Source organism: Frieseomelitta varia, unplaced genomic scaffold (genome assembly GCF_011392965.1).
Source record: "Frieseomelitta varia isolate USP_RPSP 00005682 unplaced genomic scaffold, Fvar_1.2 scaffold_577, whole genome shotgun sequence".
Taxonomy (NCBI): Eukaryota; Metazoa; Arthropoda; class Insecta; order Hymenoptera; family Apidae; genus Frieseomelitta; species Frieseomelitta varia.
Window position 1 is genome coordinate 235,666 of NW_025110342.1, and position 25,431 is coordinate 261,096.

At 29.9% G+C, this 25,431-nt stretch overlaps 5 protein-coding genes across 12 annotated transcripts; 1 reads left to right on the forward strand and 4 right to left on the reverse strand.

Moving 5' to 3' along the window:
- Positions 1–195: 195 nt before the first annotated feature.
- LOC122534165 (anaphase-promoting complex subunit 1) lies at positions 196–8,145 on the reverse strand. Its single transcript, XM_043664534.1, has 21 exons — positions 7,868–8,145; positions 7,550–7,693; positions 7,166–7,483; positions 7,035–7,105; positions 6,841–6,953; positions 6,499–6,765; positions 6,027–6,417; positions 5,749–5,938; positions 5,268–5,673; positions 4,220–5,200; positions 3,902–4,149; positions 3,563–3,821; positions 2,988–3,491; positions 2,672–2,876; positions 2,279–2,599; positions 1,983–2,211; positions 1,715–1,920; positions 1,303–1,642; positions 598–1,231; positions 408–536; positions 196–329 (listed from the first exon to the last, which is right to left on the reverse strand). Exons 1-21 carry the CDS (start codon positions 7,889–7,891, stop codon positions 244–246), a joined length of 6,066 nt encoding a protein of 2,021 aa, XP_043520469.1. The 5' UTR covers positions 7,892–8,145; the 3' UTR covers positions 196–243.
- A 566-nt stretch (positions 8,146–8,711) lies between these two features.
- LOC122534169 (actin-related protein 1) lies at positions 8,712–11,549 on the reverse strand. The gene is made up of 7 exons (XM_043664543.1): positions 11,380–11,549; positions 11,010–11,074; positions 10,490–10,816; positions 10,102–10,411; positions 9,803–9,976; positions 9,649–9,711; positions 8,712–9,573 (listed from the first exon to the last, which is right to left on the reverse strand). Exons 1-7 carry the CDS (start codon positions 11,425–11,427, stop codon positions 9,430–9,432), a joined length of 1,131 nt encoding a protein of 376 aa, XP_043520478.1. The 5' UTR covers positions 11,428–11,549; the 3' UTR covers positions 8,712–9,429.
- Positions 11,550–11,968: 419 nt separating this feature from the next.
- Positions 11,969–15,536, reverse strand: LOC122534167 (mannosyl-oligosaccharide glucosidase GCS1). 4 transcript variants are annotated; one of them, XM_043664536.1, is made up of 5 exons: positions 15,383–15,486; positions 15,145–15,281; positions 14,861–15,062; positions 14,498–14,688; positions 11,969–14,421 (listed from the first exon to the last, which is right to left on the reverse strand). In XM_043664536.1, exons 3-5 carry the CDS (start codon positions 15,050–15,052, stop codon positions 12,381–12,383), a joined length of 2,424 nt encoding a protein of 807 aa, XP_043520471.1. In that variant the 5' UTR covers positions 15,053–15,062; positions 15,145–15,281; positions 15,383–15,486; the 3' UTR covers positions 11,969–12,380. The 4 variants fall into 4 exon arrangements, with proteins under 4 accessions (XP_043520471.1, XP_043520472.1, XP_043520470.1 ...); XM_043664537.1 differs by having other exon boundaries at positions 15,145–15,275; positions 15,383–15,483; XM_043664535.1 differs by lacking the exon at positions 15,145–15,281 and having other exon boundaries at positions 15,383–15,536.
- A 287-nt stretch (positions 15,537–15,823) lies between these two features.
- Positions 15,824–21,979, reverse strand: LOC122534168 (O-phosphoseryl-tRNA(Sec) selenium transferase). Of its 4 annotated transcripts, XM_043664540.1 has the most exons (7): positions 21,562–21,700; positions 20,460–20,648; positions 20,109–20,382; positions 19,650–20,025; positions 19,071–19,567; positions 18,677–18,986; positions 15,824–16,452 (listed from the first exon to the last, which is right to left on the reverse strand). In XM_043664540.1, the coding sequence occupies exons 2-6, from the start codon at positions 20,571–20,573 to the stop codon at positions 18,721–18,723; spliced, it is 1,527 nt and encodes a 508-aa protein (XP_043520475.1). In that variant the 5' UTR covers positions 20,574–20,648; positions 21,562–21,700; the 3' UTR covers positions 15,824–16,452; positions 18,677–18,720. The 4 variants fall into 4 exon arrangements, with proteins under 4 accessions (XP_043520475.1, XP_043520477.1, XP_043520476.1 ...); XM_043664542.1 differs by lacking the exon at positions 21,562–21,700 and adding an exon at positions 21,865–21,979 and having other exon boundaries at positions 15,824–18,986; XM_043664541.1 differs by having other exon boundaries at positions 15,824–18,986.
- On the forward strand, positions 21,810–25,134 carry LOC122534171. 2 transcript variants are annotated; one of them, XM_043664544.1, is made up of 2 exons: positions 21,810–21,989; positions 23,960–24,171. In XM_043664544.1, the coding sequence occupies exons 1-2, from the start codon at positions 21,810–21,812 to the stop codon at positions 24,116–24,118; spliced, it is 339 nt and encodes a 112-aa protein (XP_043520479.1). In that variant the 3' UTR covers positions 24,119–24,171. The 2 variants fall into 2 exon arrangements, 1 of the variants encoding a protein (XP_043520479.1); XR_006307843.1 differs by lacking the exon at positions 21,810–21,989 and adding an exon at positions 22,325–23,432 and having other exon boundaries at positions 23,960–25,134.
- The last annotated feature ends 297 nt before the right edge of the window (positions 25,135–25,431 follow it).

Below are 25,431 nucleotides of genomic sequence, written 5' to 3' on the forward strand. Positions count from 1 at the left end.
CTATCTATAAACATCGATTGTATATATTTTTATGCATATGATACATGATAATAAAAAAACACATTACCTCTACAACAAAACCTAATCATGCATATTTTTGAGTTGATGAAAATTATCAATCTGTAATATGATCATGTGTATCTTTCCAATAGTAAAGTATAAATATAAATCAATTCAATAATCAATTCTTTTTTAAAATATTTTGTACAAAACTAATTTCAATTATTCACACAATAGGCATGATTAGCTTGATTTTAATATTTTATATAATTTGTACAATGTTACATTAGGTATCTTAGATTTTACTTCTGTGTTTAATAATGATGCCACTAAAAATATATCGAGATTAATAATAATAAATATAAATCGTCATAAAAATATGTGTACCAATAAAGAGTTAAACTTACAGACTGTTTGGTAATCCATTTTATATGGAATGTCATAAAATACGAAATATGTGCACATTCTTCGTAGCAATGGTACATTTTTTTCAATGTTTTCATTTGTTAAATAAGACTTTATATGTGGTGTTAGCTCTAAAAACAATTGTTGAATGTTGAAAAAAACAAATATTTAATATTAAAAGGATTTACTTACCACGCTCCCAGTTATCCATAATATACGAAATATTTTGTTTAATTGCAAGTATACTTTCTGTACCAAGCAAGGGATTTTTATTTTCCATGTAAGATTTTTTTAACATTTGAGATGAAACAAGTTTTATTTGCCATATAGAAAAAGTATTCGGTTCTTTTCCTATGATTTCCATACTTTTTATTAAATTCACCCATAACGGAAGAAGACTCACTTTATCTTTCACTACGCATTCATATACAATTATAGCAAACGAGTGTAGAAACTGTTTTTCAAACTCTGTCATTTCGGAATATTGTCCCTCGTATTTGCAGAAAGAACTTGTACTTTTTAAACTAGATAATCCTACAATTTCCATTTTTTCATTACAAGAATCTAATTGCTCGTTCCAGCTATTACTTGTTCTTTCGGATGTATTGCTCGAGCTTTGTGATAGATATCCAGAACTATTTTTGGCTGAAGTACCACAAGATTGCACTTTCAAGTTAGTTTTATCTTGTTTGGGCTTTTGCAAAAAACATTTTACTATATTTAAAATGGTCTTATCATTTGTAAACGAAGTTACACACTCGGGTCGAGCAGCCCATGCAATAACATTTTCCGTTGTTAAAGTTTGAGCGATTAAACTTCTAAAGCCCTGAAAAAAAAGTATTAAATTTCAATATATTTATATACTTTTAATATTGTAAAAAACGAAATGTTAATTACATGAGGATCCTCTATATACGGTAAACAACCAGCTCTCTGCTTAACGCTCAATGTTTTACACTTTTTGAGCATATTTTCAAGTTGTTGCCAGTTATGATCTTTCACAAAAATAATTTCCCAATATCGATCGTCTTTTAATTCAATCTTTTTAATATTACGTAACTGCGGAAGTAAGCATGGCGCTTGAAGTATTAAATCTTGCCCTTCTGCATCTTTCTCAGATTCAAATGTTAAATGCACTGTTGCATAGCAATACTGACCACTATCAATATCTCTAGGTAAAATCACGCGTGGCTCAGCAGCTAATACATATAAGTGTCGCAAAGCTTGTAAATGATACCTGATAATTAATAAGAACAATTTAAAATAGATAATGAATCAATTTTTATAAATAAACTATACTAATATTAACCTGTTATCATTACTGTGTGTTGGAAATTTGGGGAATAGGGAAATTATAAGAGCAGCTACAGCACTAGGACTGTTAGAGAGAGTATATTTTCCTCCTCCAAGAAAAAGGAGACCAAGAGCCATATGCGTGGCTAAATGAGATCCATATGTAACAACGTTACTCGCAGGTCCCACACGAGTTCTTATGTGTCGACATATTCTCATAATCTATGTAGTTTGATACAAATAAGTTAACGAACATAAGAGCATTAAATAATTTGTTAACTTACCTCTAAATTTCCTGTTCCTGCCATCACTACAGCAGCAGAAAGTAAAGTAACGTTTAAACAAGTTTCGATAGTTGATTTTCCTGCTAGTTCGGCGATAGTTTTATGCGACAATGCCGTAAACATCTGGGCATAATTATATAAAGTTTTGAAAGCGTTTCTATTAGCGGTCCCAGCAAATTTTAAACCCAAAGCCATACAGGCACCCGCAATGATATTGCAGTAAGCTTGGCTGTTTTAATAAATATTAATTAGTATAAAGAAAATAATAATATCAACATATTATTCCATATACTAACTTCATGGTTTCCAAATCTACATTCTGTCCTATTTCAGAGGTTGGCTTTTGCAATCTATATTTATAAACAATGTTAGGAACGTGACTAGAAACCCAGGACTTTGTTGGTTCAATTTCATTCCAGAGAATAAGTGATTTTGCTAATATTCTCAATAATAAGAAATCAGGTCTTACAAAATCTAATAAGTATTGTGTATCAGGAGCTTGCATCCATTCTGCTACTGCTCTATTTCCTGTATCAAAGTACATAAGACCGAGAGCTATAGTCGCTCCAGGACTTGTCACATCGATGTTTATGGAATCACCTTCTCGTATTTGATAGCTAAAATTATTAAAAAAAGAAGAGGAAGATGTAAAAAGAAATTGTAGTTACAAAATTAAATACGAAATATACCTAGGTGATTTATATTTGTCTTTCTGTGCTCCAGTAAAAGGTCTAACATGTCCTCCAACCATGTAGTAATGCAAAGTGTCTGGTATGTTAGCTAAATCTGGACCACCTCCACATCCTAATACTACTAAACCTAATGCAAGACCTGCTGCTAAAGAGTAAGATTCCCGATCTATACAATTTTTCATTTCTGGTCCTGGAGGTCTACCTTCAAATAATTTAATTACTTCGATAAAATTATATGATTTATTAAATCGCGAAATATAATTTTATAATAATAATAATCCTAAAATTATGATATTTTATATTGGATAATTACCAATCTCTGATAATAAAGCATGTGAAATGTGTCTATGGGCAGTTCCTTGATATACTAAACCAACTCCCATTAATGCAGCAACCTGAACATTCTGTGGAACATTTAATTCGATACTTGTCGGAGGTAGTAGTGTTTCCACGTGAAGAGATAACAATTTAGTCATGGAAACATTCATTGTACCGCGATGAGTTGCTGACAATCCTAACAGCAGTCCAACATTGGTAGCCTCGTGACATTCAACTAGATACTCGTACATACTATAAGGTGCTAAATTTTTCAGATGGCCGTTTAAGCCAAGAGCCATTAAGAATCCGGAATGTTCAATACCAAATTCGCCTTGTTGTTGCTTATTGTACACTATCCATGTTGAATCAATATTAGATGCATCTGGATGAATACGAAGACCTGCAGCTACACCATTATGAAATAATGGCCATACATTCATATTTGGAGGGACATCTATGTGAGCTAGCTCTACAGTTGTTCCTCGAGGAGGTGCTTTTCCTATATAAATATATATGCATTTTAGATTGTTAAAAATTTCTAAAAATATAAATGCTATCATTTGTACATACCAGTTAAGCAAAGTCGAGGAATTGGTAACTGTTCTGTGATAATAGGAGTTGAAGTTCTGAGTGTAAACATACCCCTAGCTACTGGGAGAGCCATTGTTCTTGTGCACAATGCATGTAAATGTTTCTCTTGTTCTTCTATAAATTCGTGATCGCTTACATCTGGCCTCTGAACTATCGCTATTCTTACCGGTTTTGACGAATTTAATAGTTTTCGAATTTCTGCTATTCTATGATCCTTATTAAATCTTAACTTTAGCACCTATAATATCATAATTGATATATATAACAAATAATATTGTGTAAATACGTTTTATAATTGTAAATATTATTTATATATACAGCATCATCAAATTCCATTCCATCATCTTGTTCAGGATCTTTAATCGAATAATTCTTTCCGTCATTTTCCAAGTGATTTGATATTGATTTTAAATGTTCGTCCAGTGCAGATAAATCTTGCCGATCTACTAATTCGTATACTTGCGTTGGCCAATTCGATGGAGGTCGTTCTCTACATCTATACATTATATCTTTCAACAACAGTGATACACCAGGAGGTAATGTTTCAAGATCTTTTTTATTCATACCTGAAAACAAAATATTTTAATTTTTAACTCACACTTAAAATTAATAATATTTTAAGCATTAAAAACTTACCTAATTCATGATATAATAATACTATTCTATCTATCGCAGTACATTCAAAATTTTTACATATTTCTTTCTCGAATTTATTTCCGCTTTCTTGGAAATCTACACGACTTCCAACTGGTATTATATGCTTTATAAATCTATCGACTTCTAACACGATAGATTCGTTTTCGTTTGCTATAAGTGCCACTAAATAAATTACATTTTTCGTCTTTGGATTTACTTGACTTAAATAAGGGAACGGTGTTACTTCCATTCCATTTAATAGATTATTTAATGTTTCAAATATGTTCGGTGGTTTTAATGGAATATAATTCGGTATAGTGATTTTCTGCAAATCCACTTCCTTCATTTGGGATACAACATTTTTTAAGTAACAGACAGATGGAAAATCAAGAAAATAATGATGAGCGTATACATTAAATTTTAAATCCAAACTTATTTGGTATAATAATTGTGCAAGCAGAGGTAAACTTTCTGACATCATGCAATTCAGCTTTAATTCTTCATATAAAAGATGTAAAGAAAGCAGGACGAGTGGAAAATATGGAAATAAAATAGACTGCGTATTTATTTTCCCTGCATTTGATTCTATAATATGTGGCACTGAAGCTTGAAATATATTAGACGTTTTCTGCAGCCCAAGTACATTTGAAATGAACATTTGAGAATTTCCATTTTTTATAAAATTTTTTGTGTACTTCCAGTCATCGTTCGATCCAGAATTATTTGTTTTCTGCTTCTTCGACACCAATATAGGACTGTTGCGTTCACTAAGTTGGTCTTTTTCGTTCTTTTGAATTAATTGTAACTTTTCTACTTCGTATCCTAATAACGTAAATAAAACTACAAGAAAAAGATACCATTCTTGCTCTGGTGAAAAATCTTGAGGTCCAGGAGCATTTCGTGCCGCATACCATTTTACCAATAACTGCATCGCTAAATCTTTTTGTAAAACGCTTCTTAACGTTTGTAAACATTTAGTTACTGTAAAAAATATATAAAAAATATATTTAGTATTAAATCGAATATAACAATTATTATAAATGCTTACCTAAAGGAGAGGTACTGGACGTTGGTAATGTTATTCGAAAATAATTTTTACTTCCATATTCTAAAGTAATTTTATTTCCGACTGCTTCTTTTAAAACAAGAAAATTATTCTCTACTAAAGAATTTTCTAGTAAAATAGGTGGTTTTGCACAGTTACCACCTACAGGACTTAATAAATGTAATCCTTCTTCAAACTTAATATCGTGAGAAGCGGTACAGTTTTGAGAAATCAGCGAACTTCGTCGCGGGAATGGAGAACTTAATTTGTGATTTATATTGGACAAAAAGTAGTTATACCCAGTTAGATTTGGTAGTATTCCAGTCACATGTAATTTTCCGATACAAATCACTCCCGAATATAACACGACTGCATTTGATAGGTCCATTATTGCTATTATATGTAAATTCTAAAATATAAGGTAATTCGTTTTATATGTTTACTAATAATTAAATATAATTTGAAAGTATTAATGAATACTAACTGGTATATTAACAGCACCCTTAGCCACAATGCTTGTTACCATGCCAAATATAATTTGTTGCTGCTTATTTGTTTTTTCAAGCCTTACTAAAGAAAGTTGAGATCTATGTGGAACTAAGTAACATAAATAGTTCTGCCCCACAAAGTCTGACGATAAAAAAACTTTTGATGCTCGACTGGATATAACATCCCTTAAAGAAATATTAATGCTATATTGTTTGAACACACTAGAAAGTATGAAAAAAATTTGTAAAATTTTTATGAGCATATAATACATACTTTGAGATTCCAATATTCTCAGTCCATACATGATCTAGACATATTTCTGGATATAAAGGTTTACTTGGTGAAATAACATCCTGCAATTGTATGTTGCTACAACTACCAAGAGGACTATTTTGTGTGTGGTTTAATAAAGAAGTCGTTAGTGGATGCAACCTTGTATGATGAATGATTGAATTCGCAGATACACCAAGTAAAGGTGAGAAAGCAGAATGAGTAGGAGACTGACAACGTGAAATAGTTGCCATTGGACTCTGAGATCTTGAATGTTGCTGTTGTTGTTGAGAAGGTGATGGACCTCCTGAGCAAGTAGTAGTATAAGATGTTCGAGAACCAAATGGACTATTTGACATACCTAGTCCCATATTATATTGTGGATTTGGTACTCCTGAAATACAAATATCTTTGAATTAAAAATTTCAATTTTCCCCAACTGAATGATTTTTTTACGTGATTTTATTACTCTTACCAAAAATACTTAAGTGTCCTTTATTTGTACTTTTATTACAAGAAAGATTGCTTCCAATATTTAAAGATGAAGCACTTGCTGATTGATTAACTATACTAGGCGTAATATCACTATTTCCACAAACCATTTGACACTCTTCTGTGGATGCTTTACGTATTTTATATACAGAATGTAATCCAGTCTTTGTATCATATATCACAGCCAAAGATGGTTCACAACTAGTAAATACAATTTGCTGATTTGAATCATACATATATGATATGTTTCCTATAAATAAAATCATATAAATATACTTTCTGATTTAAAGTGTTATAAAGAGATTTATACAATTTATGATAGTACCATACTTAATAAGTACAGGACAAATTTCATCTAAAGGATGTGTAAGAGAAAATACCACTGGCAAATTTGTGTTATTGTGTAATTGTAATCTACTTCCTTCCAATGATGTATATCTACAAATATCGATCATAATATTATTTATGCACATTTTTATATTGTTATTATACAAGCTTTTTAAAAATTAAGAAATGTACCTCATTTCTGATATAGGAATTTGTGTTTTTTCCAACAAAATTCCATATCTTGTTGACCAAACAGCAGATACCTAAATAATGATATAATTATAAGTCTCTAATCATGGTATTACATTTAATTAAAATATTACCTGAAATTGCAAACTGGATACATAATCTTCTCCAAGGCTGGTAAATACCTTAAGAGTATATGAATCAATTAAGCAAATGCATTCTATTGTTTTATCAGAATCATCTCCTTCATCTGTTTCTTTCCCTTTTACTAAATGATCATGTATATTAGTATGAAATTTACACCACAGTGCATGTTTAATATCTGTTTCACAAGTATATGTTGTTTCCAATATCCTAGTTGTTTGGTTACCCTTTGAATGAATTGCAACTTTGCCTGAACAATATAATTCTTCTTCCCCACATACATCATTTTCACGTACAATCCAAAATTCCTTCTATACATGTATAATTGATGTATTAAGATATTAATTAATAAGAATAAAAACATCATATATACTCACTGGCAATGTATCTGAAATGTTTACTTGACTAAATTTTTGTAATAAAATATTTTCTCCTTCGACTGTTTGATTGTTTAATAATTGTTGATTAGTCATTGACTCAGGATGTCGTAAAATTATTTGTCTTCCACCAGGAATATATTCCTGTATTATGGGATTAAAATTATAGCCTCTTGAATACATTAATTATTTGTTTAGATCAGTAAAAAAATGTTCAAATAATAAATAATAAAATAATATATTTTAATTAAAAACTTTTATTTTGAAGTAAAACTACATGTGTTTATCAATTATTATAACCTTAAACATTTGACTTACCACCGGTTCTGAGGCGGCAATCATCTTTTCCTTAGTTTCATCCAGATTTGCAGACTCTAATTATTAAGAGTTAAAAGAGCAATCTGACAGTATTTATTTTAGACTGTCTCCTACAATTATTTGAAAATATTTGTAGAAATACAGTGCTGATAAACGATGCGTCACCATGGACGTCGCCATATTCGAACATGTGTATATACCTAACTAGATAAATTAATTTCATATACACACATATATCTCATGATATATATATAACAAAATTATACTTATTTAATAATAATTCTATCAAATTGATAGAATGTGCGTTAGCAAAAGTAATTCCTCTTTTTTATTATAAATTATGTAATTATACATTTTATTATAAATTATATAATTATACATTTTCCTTTATAAATTATATAGTTATACATTTCCTTTATAAATTATATAGCTATTAAAGTAAACAATACAAATATTTTAACATTAATTTTACAATACTAATTATTAATTATAATTGATAATATTTATAATAAATAAAATAATTTATAATAAATAAGATGCAGCTTAAAACGACCTAGTTAATAAATTAAATTGTAAAAAAAATGACAACAATATCTAACAATAATTAAGAAGTTACAATAATCAAAATGCATTTAGAAAGTGAATAATTTATACAATTCATATTTAATAATTTTAATACTGCTAGAAAAATGCATAAAAAATATAAATGTTTTTAATACCTCTATAATAAAATTATTATTAAATGTTTGTTTACCGTTTTAATGTATTGCAATTTACATATTACACGTGAAATCGTATAAATTGCAATTGTACCACTTAATTATAAAAATCGATGTAACCAGCATACGTGTAAAGAGTTTATAGATTTATTTTACCAAAGCATACATATTTACAAATACTTTGCAAAATTGTTACTATAGATAGAAATTACATTATTTTCTTTATAACGATAATTTCGTTAAACAAAGCATTTCATTTGTGTTTTAATAGAATAGTCTATCCTCTTGTTGTATTACATATCATAAAATTATAAATATAAAAGCAAATATTATACCTTAGACAGATGGTATTTTTATAAAAGAAGGGATTTCGTTCAAAATCTTCAAAAAGAAACGTAATATTTAGTTTCAAAAGTTTCAAAGTATTTAATTTAGAAAGTTAAAATATATCTAGCTTTGGAAACTTTTATGTACATTTCCAAGGAATCTTAATAAATAAATATTATTTAAAAGTTATAATAAAACTTTTATTCTAAAACTATGACTAAATAAATATTTGCATATTAAAAGTTTTCTACAAACTACGGAGTATAAAATAAAAAAATTGTATTGTGTTCTTTGCATTACGTTTCTTTTTAAATACGAACATTGTGATCCCTTGGAGTATATTTTCATTTTTTAAAAAAACCAGTTAAAGCAACATTTTTAAAAAACTGTAATATTAAAAGCATTCAAAGAGCATGGTAAACACGGTACATGTCGATTTTTGTGCCGACTGTGCCATTATTTATGTGTTGTACTTAAATTATTTGACATAACATCATAAACCTTTCTAAATTAAGTTCAAAACGTTTTACGATGAATTGCCCTTATACCATCTTCTTCATATTCTCTTTTACTAACCCACATCTTCTTGAATGTATCTAAAGAAGCTAAGATAGAACCTCCAATCCAAGTACTATACAATCGTTCTTGAGGAGCTGATATCTATGTTGAAATTTAAACAAATTTTTAGCAAAGGAATATTGAGTTATAATATTATTTATTGCGTATTATACATACCCTAATTTTTATATCTTTTGGTGCCATTTTACGAATTTCAGATAATAATCTATCACCAAATCCCTAACACATAATATACGCATATTTAATGTTCATAAAATTCAATTTAATATGAATTAATATATGGAAAATACTTCATTAATTTTATACTTACACGGAATAATGTTGATCCTCCCGATAATACAATATTTTGGAATAATACCTTTCTTAAATCTAAATCAGATTTTTGAATGGAATATGTTAATACTTCATGAAGTCCTTCGCATTCTTCTCCAATTAGGTCTGGTCTGAAGAGTACTTCAGGAGCTCTAAATCGCGCTGGTCCAATCTGCAATTGCAGATAAATTTCATACTTTGTGTACATTACACAATAAGAGTTTTCATACAAATTTTAAGATAGAATTAACATTTAACTTGATTCTCTAATTTTAAAGAAACAATATGTATTATTACCTCCAAATAACTTCCATCAGGTAATGTATACTGGAATTTTTCTGTTTCAATAGTTTCTTCTTTTTGAGGATTACTAGCAAGGTAACATGCTTTCTCTTTAATTGTTCTAACAATTTCAAATTCTGCTGTAGTTCTGAAATTAATGCCTTCTTTGCGTAAAAGGAGTCGGAGGTGCCTTGTGACATCACGTCCTGCTATATCAACTCTCATAATACTATGAGGCATAGCAAAACCTTCGTAAATAGGTACCGCGTGTGTAACACCATCTCCAGCATCTAGAACTACTCCTGTAGTCCGCCCTGTTGCATATCTTCAAATTAAATTGAAATAATGAGAATATTGCTCGCTGTTCATTGAAATTATACAAAAAATATAGTTGAACACCTACAAACTAAGAACAGCTTGCATTGAAACAAACAAAGCTGGAACATTGAATGTATCAAAGAATATTTCCGCAGCTTTTTCCCTATTTTTTCTTGGATTAAGAGGAGCTTCTGTTAACAAAACTGGATGTTCTTCACTAAATGTTGCTAATTGATCTTTACTATAAACATAAGACCAAATTCTTTCCATGTCATTCCAGTCTGTAACGACTCCATGTTCCATTGGATAACGAAGGGATAAAAGACCACGATGCTCCTCCGCTATTGGACCCACAAAAAGATCTCCTTCTAAAGCACCAGCCATAACACGTACATGTTTGGGTCTGCCAATACTGCAACATTTATTATTAATGTAATACATAATTAGGATAGTTGGTAACATTATGCAAATCAAAAAATACAGAAAAATATAAAATTTATAAGAATTCAATACACTTAAAATTACCTCACTACCTGTCAGTAACCTCCAAACAATCAGGAAGCTGTCAAGAATATCAATTAGATAATAGTAGAAGATACACTTACTAATTTGGAAATCTGCATTTTGGTATCTGATCGCCAGCAAATCCTGCTTTGATTACACCAGAGCCCTGAAAAGAAAGTACATAAAAAGACTATACAATATTATCGTTAAATATTATTATCGATTTTAAACGCTAAAAATTATTTTATTTCTACCAGATCACTAGTCTTATCACACGTAACCTATTTGTAGAATAAAGTGTAAATAATGAAAATGATACGAAAGAACATAGAAGAATCACATCATGTAATGCAATATTCATAGTTTCAAAGAAAAAGGACAATTTTGTGCGTTACTTAGGAGCCGACATTATGGTAGAATTGAATTTGACACACTGATTTAAACACTCGAATATTTTGTTACATTACTCACGTTGTCAATAACTACAGGTTGATTAATTATTACATCGTACGGTTCCATAATTATCTAAAAAATTGCGCTATTTTATGTGTAAGAAGTTTAGAAAATTCACAACCGTAACCCCACAGTCGCACACCTATTCTCTGGTGAATTTTGAAGGGAGTTATTGACAGCTAAGCGGAATGAATTATTGTTACTAGGTACAAACAGGTTTGCCAATAGCTTATTTTTTTTTGAAAAATTTAAAAATATTTAAAAGCGATAGTTCACGTTGATCACTTGTCATAAATTTTAATATATATAAAAATGTATAAATATAATATATGCATATAAATAAGTTTTATTAAATATTTATTAAGACATGTCACGTACATAACAAAAATATTAATTCTAATGAAGTACTTTTTTTTTTGTAAATGCGTGTATCAAATAAAATTCATAGAATAGTCACAGCCAAGCTTTAAGAGTGATTTGTTTGATTATTTTATAATGCTGAAATAGTACTTTATTTAGTCCTCTGGTTTAAATTGCATGAATTACCTAAATTGTAAAGAAAGTGAAAAATTATAAATAAAATATAAAAATTAAACGTAATGTGGGCATGTACTAAAGATCGTTTTTTTATTAATGTTTTGGTATTATAATCATTATATTGTAGAGGTAGTCAGAAAGTTAATGTAAAAATATGTAAGTTGATAATATTATTTGAGATCTCTATTAAAATAGATTTCATACATAATCAATTTTGTGTGATTACAGTACATGCAGTGAATGTTCTATTTCTTGAAATTTACACTTCCGTATTCAATCATTATCGTTTCTATTATAAAAAAGCATTGAGTTCTATAATTGTAATAATTTACAAATATTATCACATTTTTTATGCGTAACAACAAAATATTCAATATTCACAGCGTTTACCTTATGTGAATATGAGTAATATCATTTGATTCTGTTGTTGATAAAATTTGTATACTTATATAGATGAAACTATTTACAATACAATTCTATGATTAATAAATTTCTGCCATGAGTAGCAAAACTAGAGACGTCCAACCAGTGAATGGATGACTACCTTTTGGTTCTCCATGAAAGTCTCCATAATTTTCCCACACGTATCCAGTTTTTTTATATTGCTTAAAGATATTTTGTATTAAATTCTTCCTTAAATTCTGATAAATCTTCCTCGCTTCCTCTTTATACGGACCGTCAATGTTGGAATAGTAATGCGTCGCTCGTACCGTCAAATAATTTAAATTCATCCAAATAGCTCCTCTCCAATAGGGAGCATCATGTTCAGTATTATATTTCATGTAAAACGGTGATATCTTCGCGAGTGATCGTAAACCATGTTTGGTCCACAACAGATCGGGATTTGTTAAATCTTGCAATACTTTACCCAACTGCGGAGAATCGGCATCAATGATTTGTAAAATAAATGGAAATAAGGAAACATAGCCGAAGGATGAATCAACATATCTTAGAGTAGGATCTTCCATTACAACTCTTACTGTTTCTGGTTGTGCATGCGATTTTGGAGGAGTTACTTTTCGTAAGAGTACTTTATCCGTATGCAATCCAAAATCGGCATACGTGTGTGTATTTGGCGACCAATGTAATTTATTTAACAAACTATTATCAGATAAATACCGATAGGTCTCTTGATATTTATTATTAGGCTGATTTAACATTTCGCTGATTTGATGCATAATATGAGCGGCAAATGCAATCCAGCAACGTAAATCAACATGTCTTTCGTCGATATTTGGATGGGAAGCTCTCGGATAATCATCTAAACCAGACGTGAGCGTTTTTGGGTTTAATTCTTTGTTAGTTGTCCCATCTCTACCTCGCCACCTGTACGTACTCGGTATATCTCCAGTTTGCGTAGTGTTAAACCAATTGAACCACGTCTGAAGACGAGGATACAAATTATCAAAAAATTGGAAATGCTTTTCTAATACCTCTTCCTGTTTATGCTTAAGTATGAAATGCAATGTTAAGAAAAATGTAGGCGGATTTGCATTTGTATTCACTTGAGTTACAAACTCATCTGGAACTTTTGCTAATGCCTCTTGACCCAAAATCATCTCTCTTGGAATCCATCCTTCGACGTTCATTAAATCAAACCAATGATTTATAATATCCAGTTCAATTTCTAGATCCCAAGCTGATATGAGTAAGCCATGAAAACCTTCGTCCCATAGAAATCCTCGTGGAAAAAAACTTCTACTAGGTACAGCAGTATACAAAGGTGCTTTCCAATAAGGCACAGGACCTTTAGTATATTGACTTTGCACTTGCGAACTTCCATAGAAATAACCTATGGAGCCTATCATATTCGATAAGACCATTTTGGCAAATTCAATTTCTTCTTCTGCATAGCCTTTTGACTTTAATTTAAAGACCTTCTCAAACTTTTCATCAAATAGTTTTTGGTGCGTTTTTAAAGCATGATCATAATTTTGACCAGTCAGTTTGTCGACTCTGTTAATAAAACTACCAGATTCATAACTAATTTCAATTTCAAAAGGAATTTTCCCTGTTATTTGTGTCGCAATAAAATTTGCATCTCTTTTTTTCCCATCTATCGATAGCGGTATTTGATCACCCGCTAGAACTATATATTCTTTTGTTGAACCTGTGTGAAATGCTATCCTAAGATTATGAAGTACAGTTTCTTTCAAAACATTTAATCCAGGGGCAACAGTTGCTAGAAAAGAATGTTCTTCTACTGTTCCATGTATCATATTAAGATTTATAATAAATGAACCTAAACCTTGAGTATTCCCCTCTACACCTGTTAACTGTTTCTCATTGCCGAGATTAGCTTTAATCCATCCTTTAACATTTTCTTCAATGGCAGTGTAGAAAAGTAATGAGATTTCTTCACCATCTCGTATCTTATCCTCAGAAGTTACAGAAATTCTTGCAGTCCAATCTCCACCATGTTTACCGCCTGGTCTTTTAACAAATGTAGTAGTTAAAATAGCTGAATTATCCACTATTTCTTGAACACCAAAATTTCTTCCATCATGTTCCATCCATGCATATCTGAACAGAAATTGAATAATGATCATTATACAGAAAAATTGTCAAAATATCATTGAACAAAATAAATTTTATTCACCTATCTAATCTATCATTTTGTTCACACCAATGTCTAAGGCCACTTCTGTCCTGACGCAACAAATGTGGAAAATACCACATCAATCCTGTTACTAAAGAATGAGGATCTCGAGTTTTTAGTCCAAAATAAACGCCTGATCGATAGGTACCCCAATATCTGTCTGGAACATCTAATCCAGAGGCTGTGACTAACTATTTTTCACAGATAAATAATTAATACCATTATTAATTTTTATTCGTGATTATAACTTTTACATGTGAAAAATTTTTTTAACAAATTTAGTCGATACAAAATAATAAATAGAGATAAGAACATATTTTTACATCTTACATCAATGTTTATTTTAAATATAATAAAACACACCTTGTTTACATCATATGGAGTATTTACTCTTGTTTCTAAGTATCCCCTGTAACTGAACCAAGTAGCAATAGCAATGCATAAAACCGTAACTGACATGTTCAACATGGACATTTTAAATTTATTTTCTTTCTTTGGAGTAACAGTTTTGGTCTTTAGTTTTGCAAATTTATCATGTATTTTATTTTTTGCCATTCTATGTCCCCTAAAATGAATCATAAATCATTCTTACTTTTGATAATATAAACATTAAAAAAAAAATAGTATGATAATAAAATAATAAATACCTTAACTAACAATAAATATGTTTTATTATAACAATAATGTTGTAAAACAGTGAAATTAAATAATAATGTAATTATCCTAATTCATTATTATATTTTGGTAAATTTGAATCCTTACAGGTTATACTTAACATCTGCTTCTTTATATATTAAATAAAAATTAGAAAATAAGAAATACTTGTACGATAAAAAAATATCTGTACAAAAAAATAAACTGGTTACATCATTTGCTTTTACCGACCTTATCAGTAAATGATAAAACCATCCCATACATATTTGAAAATAATGCCTTATCCTGTTTGTAAAAACCACAGAGCAACTGATAGGTCATCTGTACCATAGACGAGATATATGAATAGATTAAGCATCTTATGGGATTTCGTGGCCCGTGACCTGAAATACCGACATAGTAAAAAAAAAAAATCATTTGTTTTTTAAGGCACCCACAGACGAAGTACATCTTGTCTGATCATATACCTCCTGTCCTTCTTTTAGAGCTATAGAGAAATATGTTTCCTTCGTCGTTTTTTTCCCTTCTAGGTAACATATGAGCCTCACTACACAAGATTCATGTGAGGCTTGTGTGGTACAACGGTGAAGCTTGTGTAGTGGTAAGGCTCGTGTTATAAGTATAATTATCTTTATTATGAAGATACAATATGCTACAAGTCGAATAAAACAATTTTGTTTAATATTTTTATTTTTATTTATCCAATAGTTGCATATGTTACAAATAAAGCATTGACTATCAGATGATAATCGTACTGGGGAAGAGCTTAGAATTGTATTTATACTCATACATATAAGTATCTTTGATTAGTAGTAGTATATACTACCATATTGATGTATGCACACTGTTTAAATTTTCAAATGGAAATACGTATTGAAATAGTTATGTTAATGTAATTTTTTTTTTTAAGTCGAATGGTTTTTTATTTCCATTTGAATTTTAAGCAAGTACAGTATGTGTAAAATGATCATTTAGATAGTAGAACATAAATACATACATATTATGATTAGGAGAATGTAATATTGGGATTAGTGGTGTTTTGAATATAATTCAAAATGCATAAGTTGTTTACATTTAGTACCTTCAATACTTTATATATTTTTTAAATGTTAAAACAATTGTGTATATACAATATCAGCAATGTATAGATTTTTTTTCCAAATATTAAAAGTAAACAATATTTCTTTTAAAGATATAACTGAAGTTTGTGAAATTGTGAATAATTATCTTTTTTTTCTTAATTTATAACATATATCGAGTAAAATATTTCACAGCCAATAGTACGTGTTAATTGCAATAAACTGAAAAATACATAAATTGAATAAGATTTATATGGTTTCATTTATAATACTTTGTTTTAATAGTAGGACACCTCCAATAAATAATCTATCTATTGTATCTATTTAAAAATGTGATTTGTTCTTTTCTTTTTTTTTTTACAATGATATTGACAAAAATTGAAAAGTATACATACAAAAATAATTAAAAAGCATTGATAAAGTAGGACCATAAAAATCGTTGTTTCTTGTAAAAGGCAGGTTTTATAATGTATATGTATATGTGAGCTGGCCTTTTTAATATAAAATTATAATATAGTTAAGTAATAAACAAAGTAATATATACATTAAGATTTAAGTAAACAGTAATAGAGAAATTAAAAACATCTGTATGTACATAGGAATTTCATTAGCATAAAGTACAATACTAAAGTACAATGTAATATTCTATAACATTCTTTTTTATAATTCTTACTATATGTTATCTTTGTTCATCAGTAATTTTATAATGATAATACATTCTACAATAGCATATATGATTCACCCTGAATAACAATTCTGTAATATTTCATTAATTCAGAAATTATTTTTCTGATTTCCAAAAATTATTCAAAGTTTATTTATGAACTAACAAATATTATTTATTTATTTATAATCAAGTATGATAACATAATATGAGTTTTTCTATGTTTGATTTTTTCCTGTAGTTTTAACAACCTATATAACTTGTTAATTATTTTTGTACATTATATTGCTTTCTTCTGAGTTAATATTAATATATTATCAACAAACATTATATTGTATTATTAAAATGTACACAATAGGAAGTCTAAACAGTAAGATTTTGCAACCATTAAAATAGATATTGTATTTTATAAACTTTTAAAGTAAAAACCAACGATAAATTGAATATACTTGAATACAAATAACATTTGCAACATTGGTATTATTAAAATAATTGCTAGAATCATTTAAATGCTTTAAACTTTGTTCTTTAATATCTGTTAATTTCTCTGATTTTATTGAATATTGTACCAAATATTAATTGACTTATTTTACTATACTTGAAGGAATGTACATATTAACATATTGAGAAATAATTTATCCAAAGGTGAATCTTCAATGTACTTTTCTTCATGACTGCATGTACAAATTATTGTGTGCAATATAAATGCATACAAAAATTTGTATGGGCATTTAGAGAATGATTGCTTTTTTTGCATATTCATTGTTTTTTTAAAAATATTGAAAAGATAATATTGTTATTATATAAAGAATTGTTTTGATCATAACAAAGTTTAAACATTATGAATATATGAAATATATGTGTATAATGTAACCTACAAATGAATATTTGCAAAATAAACAAAAAAAATTAAAAATTATAAATAGCATGTTTCTATCTGTATTCAATTCATAAAGATTTTGGAGTATCCTTTTGTTTTATATAGTGCTTCTAATTTTTGCACACACTTTCTATAACAGTGTGATTAAGCAAATACTGTATCTATTATAAATCTCTCTTAGTAATAACATGTCTTCTTTCTATGATCATTGATAGACTTATATTATTTCTAAGTGAAAGTAAATTTTTTATATTATTTTGATGTTCTAACACGAAAAAATTACAGAAAAGAATGCTAACTAATAACTTTAAACTTAAAATATGAAGTAGTAATTGTTTTAAAACATAGTATAAGGATATTATACTAATTTTAATGAGATCAAATTTGCCGATTCTTGGAAATACATTTAAACAGAATCGCGCTTCTACGAACAGAAAATTAATTGTTGTTTAAAAAGTAACTGTATATATATATATTAACAAATATAACTCTTGTGGCCAGCGCTTACTAGTTAATATCTTTCAATGAATGTGTAGAATATACTTACATTTTCTTTTTTCTTGAATATTGGCTTAGATATCCCGATGTTAATATTTGTATGGAATTCTCTTCCTTTATTTCATGACAATTGACAATATTACAACGCAAGTGGACAGGTGAATCAGCATATTTTACTGTTGCGTACTTCTTTAGAATATAATTTTATTACAAAATATTATTACTTGAATAAATATTTAAGAAGTAGCCTAACTTAATTTGGAGAAATGAAATTGTAAATTAATATAAATTATATATTTTAAATATATCCAATAAAAAAATTAATTATTTAAATTTAAAAAAAAGTGTAAAACGTTCTTCAGAAATATGCAACATGTACTAATTGTAAGTAATAATTTACTTACAAGTTAATATACTGATTCGACTGACCAGTTGCGTTGATTACGGTTCATTTTCTCAAACTATCTTTACTACTTGCTCGGCTAGTTGAAGCTGTGCTTGATTCTCCAGGACCACCAGTACCTCCTGCATCTCCATTAATACTGGATCCAGCAAGAGATGCTGTTGGTGTAACTGGAGCTGAACGCCTTCTCACTTTAGTCAAAGCTTTATCTAATCGTTGTATAAACATGTCCACATCTGATTTTTTCATACCTAAAGCTGCAGCAGCAGTTAAATATGGTACTGGATAATTACTATTATGAGCTCCCCAACCTAATTTAAATGAAATGAATGAAAGATATAATGAATTTCAGACTGCCATTAAAATATATTAGACACATACTTTTAGCCACATACCTTCAAACTTATATGAAACAATATGCTTGGTTTCTGTTGTTGTTATTACTCTTGTACCACTAACATTGCGGAGAAATAACATAAAACCTAACATTGTAACTTGCTTATTATCATGCTGATGACTTAAACATTGAAGAGTCATTCCCATTGATATAGGATTGCCTTTAGTGTCTAGCAATCTTTCATCGTGTCTTGCTGCTAATTTCCCAAGTTCTTCCTTTAAATATGAATACATTTCTTTACGTTGCGTTATTAATTGCTTGTAACCTGCCATTCCTAAACTTAGTAACGTTATCATTACGTCCATGATGGAGCTAGCGCTTGCACGACCTGGATACATCTTTGATATGCGATCTAATAGATTTTTGTCAAATGAACCAATAATTGCTCCACCAACTGGCACTAGAAAATTCTTATCTGTGCTTTGAACGAAAGCATCGACACGGCCTTTACGCGATGCTTCTTGAATCAAATGCATACATCTTGTACTTTGTAAACTGTTAATAAGATATAATAAAAGATCTGTTCAAACACAATGTATTGTAAAACAATAGCATATATGCAATATTATAGACATACCCGTATGCATTATTTACTAAATGAGGAATGTTATATTGAGTACAAAGTGCTGCAATTGAATCAATGGAATCACACGCCCTGGGTGCAAAACAGCTAGTTGTCGTAAGCACGCAAGCAACACTTTCACCTAAAGCTGCCATTTGAGTTTCAAGTCTTGGCATATCTGTCTTTAATTCATCTCCAACTATTTTGGTTTCGATAACAATTGGTTCTAATCCTGCTGTGATTATTGATTTAAAGCTTGATTTCTGATCAATTCTAGGCCACAGGACATACTTTGCTCGTGGTCTATCCTGTTTGAATGTTAACATACATAACACCAAACTCATGCCAGTAGCCATTGGTGATAAAAAACAACCTGCTATACTTTTTACACCTGTAATAAAGATATATTTAAAGAAAAATGAAAAAGTGTTTACATAAAATAGAATAATTTTAATTTAAAATGATTGATCTTACCCATATATCGAATAACTTCAAGTACTAAAGCATTTGTTAATTTATACATTAAGCTACTTCCTGCAGCTTTTGGTTGTACTTCATCTAAATCACTCGATCTACCTATACCATGACCCATTCGAAAATGTCGCCTTGCAACAATGTTTGATGCAATTCTTGCTTCACGTTCTCCAACACTACAATTGGAAGGAAAATTATTGCTGTCCATTTGTGATAGATCTGAGAGAAAAGCTTCTATTGTTGCATCATCCCAACCCTCTTCTGGCCATTTTTGCTGTTTTAAAAGAGTTTACATTAGCAATTAAATGGTATTATTGTTATATATTGTCAGAATTTTGAATGAGATCTTACATGTTCGATAAAGTGTCGTATAAGATTTTCACGTGCTTTCTTTGCATTTAAACCTTGTTGTACGTAGGTTGAAGGAATAAGTCTTTCAGCTAAACTGAATGCCTGATTATTCATCTTCTTGATTTATTGAATTCTTTCAAACACTTAGGCCACAAATATTAGAAAGTTTGATGGCTTAGCACAGCATTGCTTTTAATAATTAACATCAAATCATTAGAATAATTATCAAGCTATAGACAACGTGAACACAAAATACTCATTATACGATACAAGAAAATATAACTTTGTACAAAAATATCGCTTTACAATATTTAGTTGTATAAATATTTAATATACACTTGTATGAATTAAACATAACAACAATGTCACAAGTACATTGCACTCGAGTAAAAAATAATTCTTTCATAAATGAATTTTACATAAACATTAGGTGCTGTGTATTGGTGGTACTGTAGAAAATAAAACGAACTTTCCATGTAAAAATGAAATTTATTAAAATGTCGAATGTACGAGTACAAAAAATTATACATTGCGTATCGTAACATGCAGAAGCTAATTACAAAACGAAAAGATAAGTAACGCAACTTAAAAAGATCACATTTGTACATCAATAAAACATTCGTAAATTGTATTTCGAATATATTAGAAAAAAGAAAGAAACGTGTGCAAAAATATATTACATAATTTCACAGAACGTGAATAGAAAATGAATTAAACAGCGAAAAATAACTGAAGTGAACCAATATTACACAAAATAACGAAGGCTCCCTCGTTTGTTCGAAACGAGTCCGAGACAAAATACAATGAACTCGACGTCGACGTGAAGGTTATGTATTTTTATTATGCGCATACGAAATAAAACAGTGATCATAAAAAAGAAAAAAGAAGGACGAGAAAGGAATAAACAGTTGCAACATCGAAGAACACGCCAAAAAAATGATAATAAATAAATAAATGGGAAAAGGGGGAACCGGTTGGTTCGAACCGTGACACAGTTTCGATGGGACGGTCTAACAAATGATATACAATAAGAAAATGGGTTGGGTCTACGACGATGATGATATTCGTGTACGGTTGATGTACTTGATGATTCATGCACTACCTGACGCATTCCAAAAGGCTCCGAACCGTAATAAATCATGCGCGACTTTTAACGGAACCGAGCGAATATACACACGGCCTGCGTCACCGTGGTCATCCGGAATTGATAGCAGACGACAGGTTGTTAGAGGTTATGTCGTGTCGAGGTCACCTAAATCGGATTAATTTTACGCAATAAGAGAGGATGCAGCGTAATTGTTTGGCCACTGGGGGCCTCAGGACTGTGTTTCAGCCGTTGCTAGTTACACGATGTGTACCGCGGACGCGTGGAGAATAGCGAAAACTACGAATTACGGGATTTTACCTCGGATTATGGCGTTCAGGCGACAGCGGACGGACGGGTTACGCACGGCGCTACGAACGAACTCGTTCGCCGCCTTTACAGGTCAAAGTGATTCGTGTGCAACTTACAACTCGACGATCCGGCAGGTGCATCATTTACTGATAATTACCCCGTTATCTCCCTCCCATTGAAAAAATCATCGATCATCACACGCTGATACGAAAAATGGAAACGTAGCGCGGAATCAACAATTTTTTTAAGTATGTCGTGCACAACATTCTACTCTACGTCAACCTTTTTTATAATGTGTAGCTTTGAACGTCTGTACGTGTGTAGTGTTTCGATTTTTTCTCTCATTTTTTTTTTTTTTTTTTTTTTAGAATTATCACATTCGTTCTTTTCTCTCTACTTAGCAATCGCAATACTTTGTGCGCATATAGTTCGCGTAAAATGAAAATAGCCTGCTGTAATTTGTAAGTGTAAAAATAGTATTAAAGTATCTGCGGAAAAATCATTGAATTCAACTTCTCTTTGTTCGACATTTATATTTTACATTTACGTTTTCAAATTTTATATGACCTCGCTGTGATTTTGTCATCTCTTGCGATTTCCTTGCCAACTTGTAAATTGTAATTAATTTGTCGTAGCTTTAGTTATCACATTCAAATCTGTCGACTTAGCGCCATTAACCGTTACATATATACAGCTGTTCTCGTGAATACATATTATGTAATCACCTTCTTTCATTTCTGTACATAACTTAACAAAGATTTTCATTATTAACCGACTTAATGAAATATTAAAAACTTATTAGCTATTTTCATTTCAACTATCCTTTAATATCCATCTGCGCATTTAGTGCGTAAATCGTATCTTCACGAGTTATCTTCACAATACACATAAAGAAGAAATTATCTTATTGTAAATACATCTCATTCGTTTGCAATTTAAATAAAGATTAGATGCATGTATTACGAGTATACATTGCAGATGTGTTTACGTAAATTCATATTTCTATGAATGCTATGAATTGAAGGTACAGAACCTAAACAGAAATTCCCTTTGTCCACTATTATTGTAAGTACAACGAGTACTTAAGTATTCTTTGTATATTTCGCATAAACGCATAAATATTCGCAGGCTAGTTATAACATTTAACTGGATGAACCAAATCTCTTCGTGGAGCCTGTAATTCATGAAATATGAATTTGCTTAAATATTTGATTATAACGAGTACTATGCTTCAATATGTTTTGCACATTGTGCATTTATTTTTTTGCACATTGAAATTTCTTGGAAACGTACGTGTGAATACACATACGTAATCCAATCATGACATACGAATGGCCGAAAAATCATAGGAACAGTTCGATTTTCTGCATTGGCACACCTGCCTGCAGGTTAACCTTATTCAATGAGCGGTTCCTAGCGTGCGGTGAGGTTCGCATTGTGGTGATAGTGTCGAATTGGTATTCAAATGACAAGTTGTGTCGGTATTTCAGCTAAGTAATAACAATATTTTTGAATTATCCGGCGTCTGTATTTGTATGAAACGTTGAGCACACCGTTGAAAATTTCAAGCGTGTTAGGTATGTTTTCTTTCTTCCTTCGATAACGAATACTTCGATCGGCGAACTACTTGATATCTCAATGGCTGTGTAACTTTTCAGTATTTCTTTTTTTTTTTTTTTTTTTTTTTTGAACAGCTTGTACGAAATTGTTTGTTTGAAAAAAAGCAATTTAGTAAAGGACAATTTGATATATCTGAAATTAATTGTAATCGTTAAGTATACATTGTTTCAAGATAATATATAATTATTATTACATTATAATTCTTGCAACTTTTGCTGCGTAATGTATGTTTTGCATTGTATATACAAATGCTGGCGATTGACAAACGAATTTTTATTGCTGCTTAAAAACAGTTTCAACGATTGAAATAAATTTTGATTTAAAAAACAGAAATAATTTTGATTATTGTTTAATGACACAGTGATGTAAAGAACCCAGTGATGAGTATTTTAAAAAATGAAATTATAGGTAAAAATTGATCGTCGTAAAGGATTATTGATTTTATTGATAAGTTGACAAATTCCTTTTTTTTCTATTTTTCTAGTTAATCATGGAATTGGAGAATTGTAATTCACATGGGGATCACGTTCCCACTACACCTCAACACGAAAATGATAGCGGAAATAAAAAGTGGTACCGACAAGCTAGTCAAAGGTTAGTGATTAATTTCTCATTAACCGTATGCAAAATTTTGAAATGTTAAAATTTGCCAATGTAGCTTGACTAAGAAATTGATAAGACAGAGCAGTGTCATTTAAAAAATATTCAATGATAAATTTTATATTGAAATTTAATATTGAATTTTATATTGAAATTTAATTCTAATGCAGTAGAGCCTCTGTCATCCAAACCACTGTTTTCTTTAAACACATTAATATCCGAATGTTGTATTACAAATATTCTATTCTAATGACACAATGTTCAGATAATGAAATATTTGTACAAAGGAGTGTAGTACAATATTTGTACTATAGTAAAAAACTGATCTTCATTTTATAATTACCATGTATATTCCAATGGATATATTTATTTACTTTAGTATATATTTTATTTGTTATTTGTTGAAAAGAAACTTAAATATACCCATAGAACTTAAGCATCTTGAATTCAACATCTTGTGTTCTCCGATATTCTTCATTAAATTGCGGAAGTTTATGGGAAATTTAAACGTACAAGAATGCACGCACGTTATGTAAAAATGAGTATAAAACATTCCAGATCAAGTTACATTTACTTGGCGGATGAAATAAACGTTGGTCCCACAAGGTCCCGTTGTTTCTAATACTCTGTATTTATGAAAAACATGAATTTGCATGAACATCCTCAGTCTACTTATTATTATCTTCGTCGAGTCACCCCAAAGCGCAGAATTTTACGGTATTCAGTGATCCTCAAGGCCGCGCCAACAGCCTACGCAGCTCATGCTACGCGAAAATAACTTTATGTGTAGGTATTTCAATCTTTAAGAGGTCTTGTAGAAACAAATTTTCTACATTTCCTCCGTCGTCGTTGTTTTTCCCGATATTGAGACGATTTCAGAATTATTCGGGCGTACGATGTTTTTCTATACTTTCTTCTGAACCATGCTATCATCGGGGCTCAGATAACGCAGACGACTGTTAAAACATCTCACTGATAATGGTAACATTTCCTATTCCATCACGAAGACTCGTGTTTTTAATCATTGGCAAGCAGCTAATGAGAAATTAAGATACACTTCTTTAAATCGCCTCGATTATGTATTATATCAATTTCAAATTCGAACATTATTATTACTTATTATTTATTTATATATAATCCTTGCCTAGACGGCTTAGAATGGCTTCCGGTTTACAATGGGTCTGCATGTTTCTTATTTTCTACTTCTATAGCTAATCCTTAGTATCTACGTCTTATGGATCTAATTTGCCTTTTGCTCATCTTCTTAATTCGAGCATTATTATAGAAACATTCAAAATTAAATTTATCTTTCTTTTTTTCTTTATTATATCGCACCAGGGATCGTTTGTCTTAAAT

What these genes read in the sequence shown, in the direction of transcription:
- LOC122534168 (XM_043664542.1), bottom strand. Translation starts at nt 20,573, where the DNA reads ATGAATAATCAGGCATTCAGTTTAGCTGAAAGACTTATTCCTTCAACC. An exon ending in TTAGTAAATAATGCATACGG is followed by an intron (nt 19,568 to 19,649) that starts GTATGTCTATAA and finishes TCTTATTAACAG; the next exon opens with TTTACAAAGTACAAGATGTA. An exon ending in TGTTTCATATAAGTTTGAAG is followed by an intron (nt 18,987 to 19,070) that starts GTATGTGGCTAA and finishes CATTTAAATTAG; the next exon opens with GTTGGGGAGCTCATAATAGT.
- LOC122534169 (XM_043664543.1), bottom strand. Translation starts at nt 11,427, where the DNA reads ATGGAACCGTACGATGTAATAATTAATCAACCTGTAGTTATTGACAAC. An exon ending in ATGCAAGCTGTTCTTAGTTT is followed by an intron (nt 10,412 to 10,489) that starts GTAGGTGTTCAA and finishes TTTAATTTGAAG; the next exon opens with ATATGCAACAGGGCGGACTA. An exon ending in CAAAAGATATAAAAATTAGG is followed by an intron (nt 9,574 to 9,648) that starts GTATGTATAATA and finishes ATTTCAACATAG; the next exon opens with ATATCAGCTCCTCAAGAACG.
- LOC122534167 (XM_043664535.1), bottom strand. Translation starts at nt 15,411, where the DNA reads ATGGGATGGTTTTATCATTTACTGATAAG. An exon ending in TTTTATCATTTACTGATAAG is followed by an intron (nt 15,063 to 15,382) that starts GTCGGTAAAAGC and finishes GATTCATTTTAG; the next exon opens with GGGACATAGAATGGCAAAAA. An exon ending in CTCCATATGATGTAAACAAG is followed by an intron (nt 14,689 to 14,860) that starts GTGTGTTTTATT and finishes TGTGAAAAATAG; the next exon opens with TTAGTCACAGCCTCTGGATT.
- LOC122534165 (XM_043664534.1), bottom strand. Translation starts at nt 7,891, where the DNA reads ATGATTGCCGCCTCAGAACCGGTG. An exon ending in TATCCAGTTTGCAATTTCAG is followed by an intron (nt 7,106 to 7,165) that starts GTAATATTTTAA and finishes ATCATTATTTAG; the next exon opens with GTATCTGCTGTTTGGTCAAC. An exon ending in AGGACACTTAAGTATTTTTG is followed by an intron (nt 6,418 to 6,498) that starts GTAAGAGTAATA and finishes TTTGTATTTCAG; the next exon opens with GAGTACCAAATCCACAATAT.
- LOC122534171 (XM_043664544.1), top strand. Translation starts at nt 21,810, where the DNA reads ATGTGTACCGCGGACGCGTGGAGAATAGCGAAAACTACGAATTACGGG. An exon ending in ACAACTCGACGATCCGGCAG is followed by an intron (nt 21,990 to 23,959) that starts GTGCATCATTTA and finishes CTATTTTTCTAG; the next exon opens with TTAATCATGGAATTGGAGAA.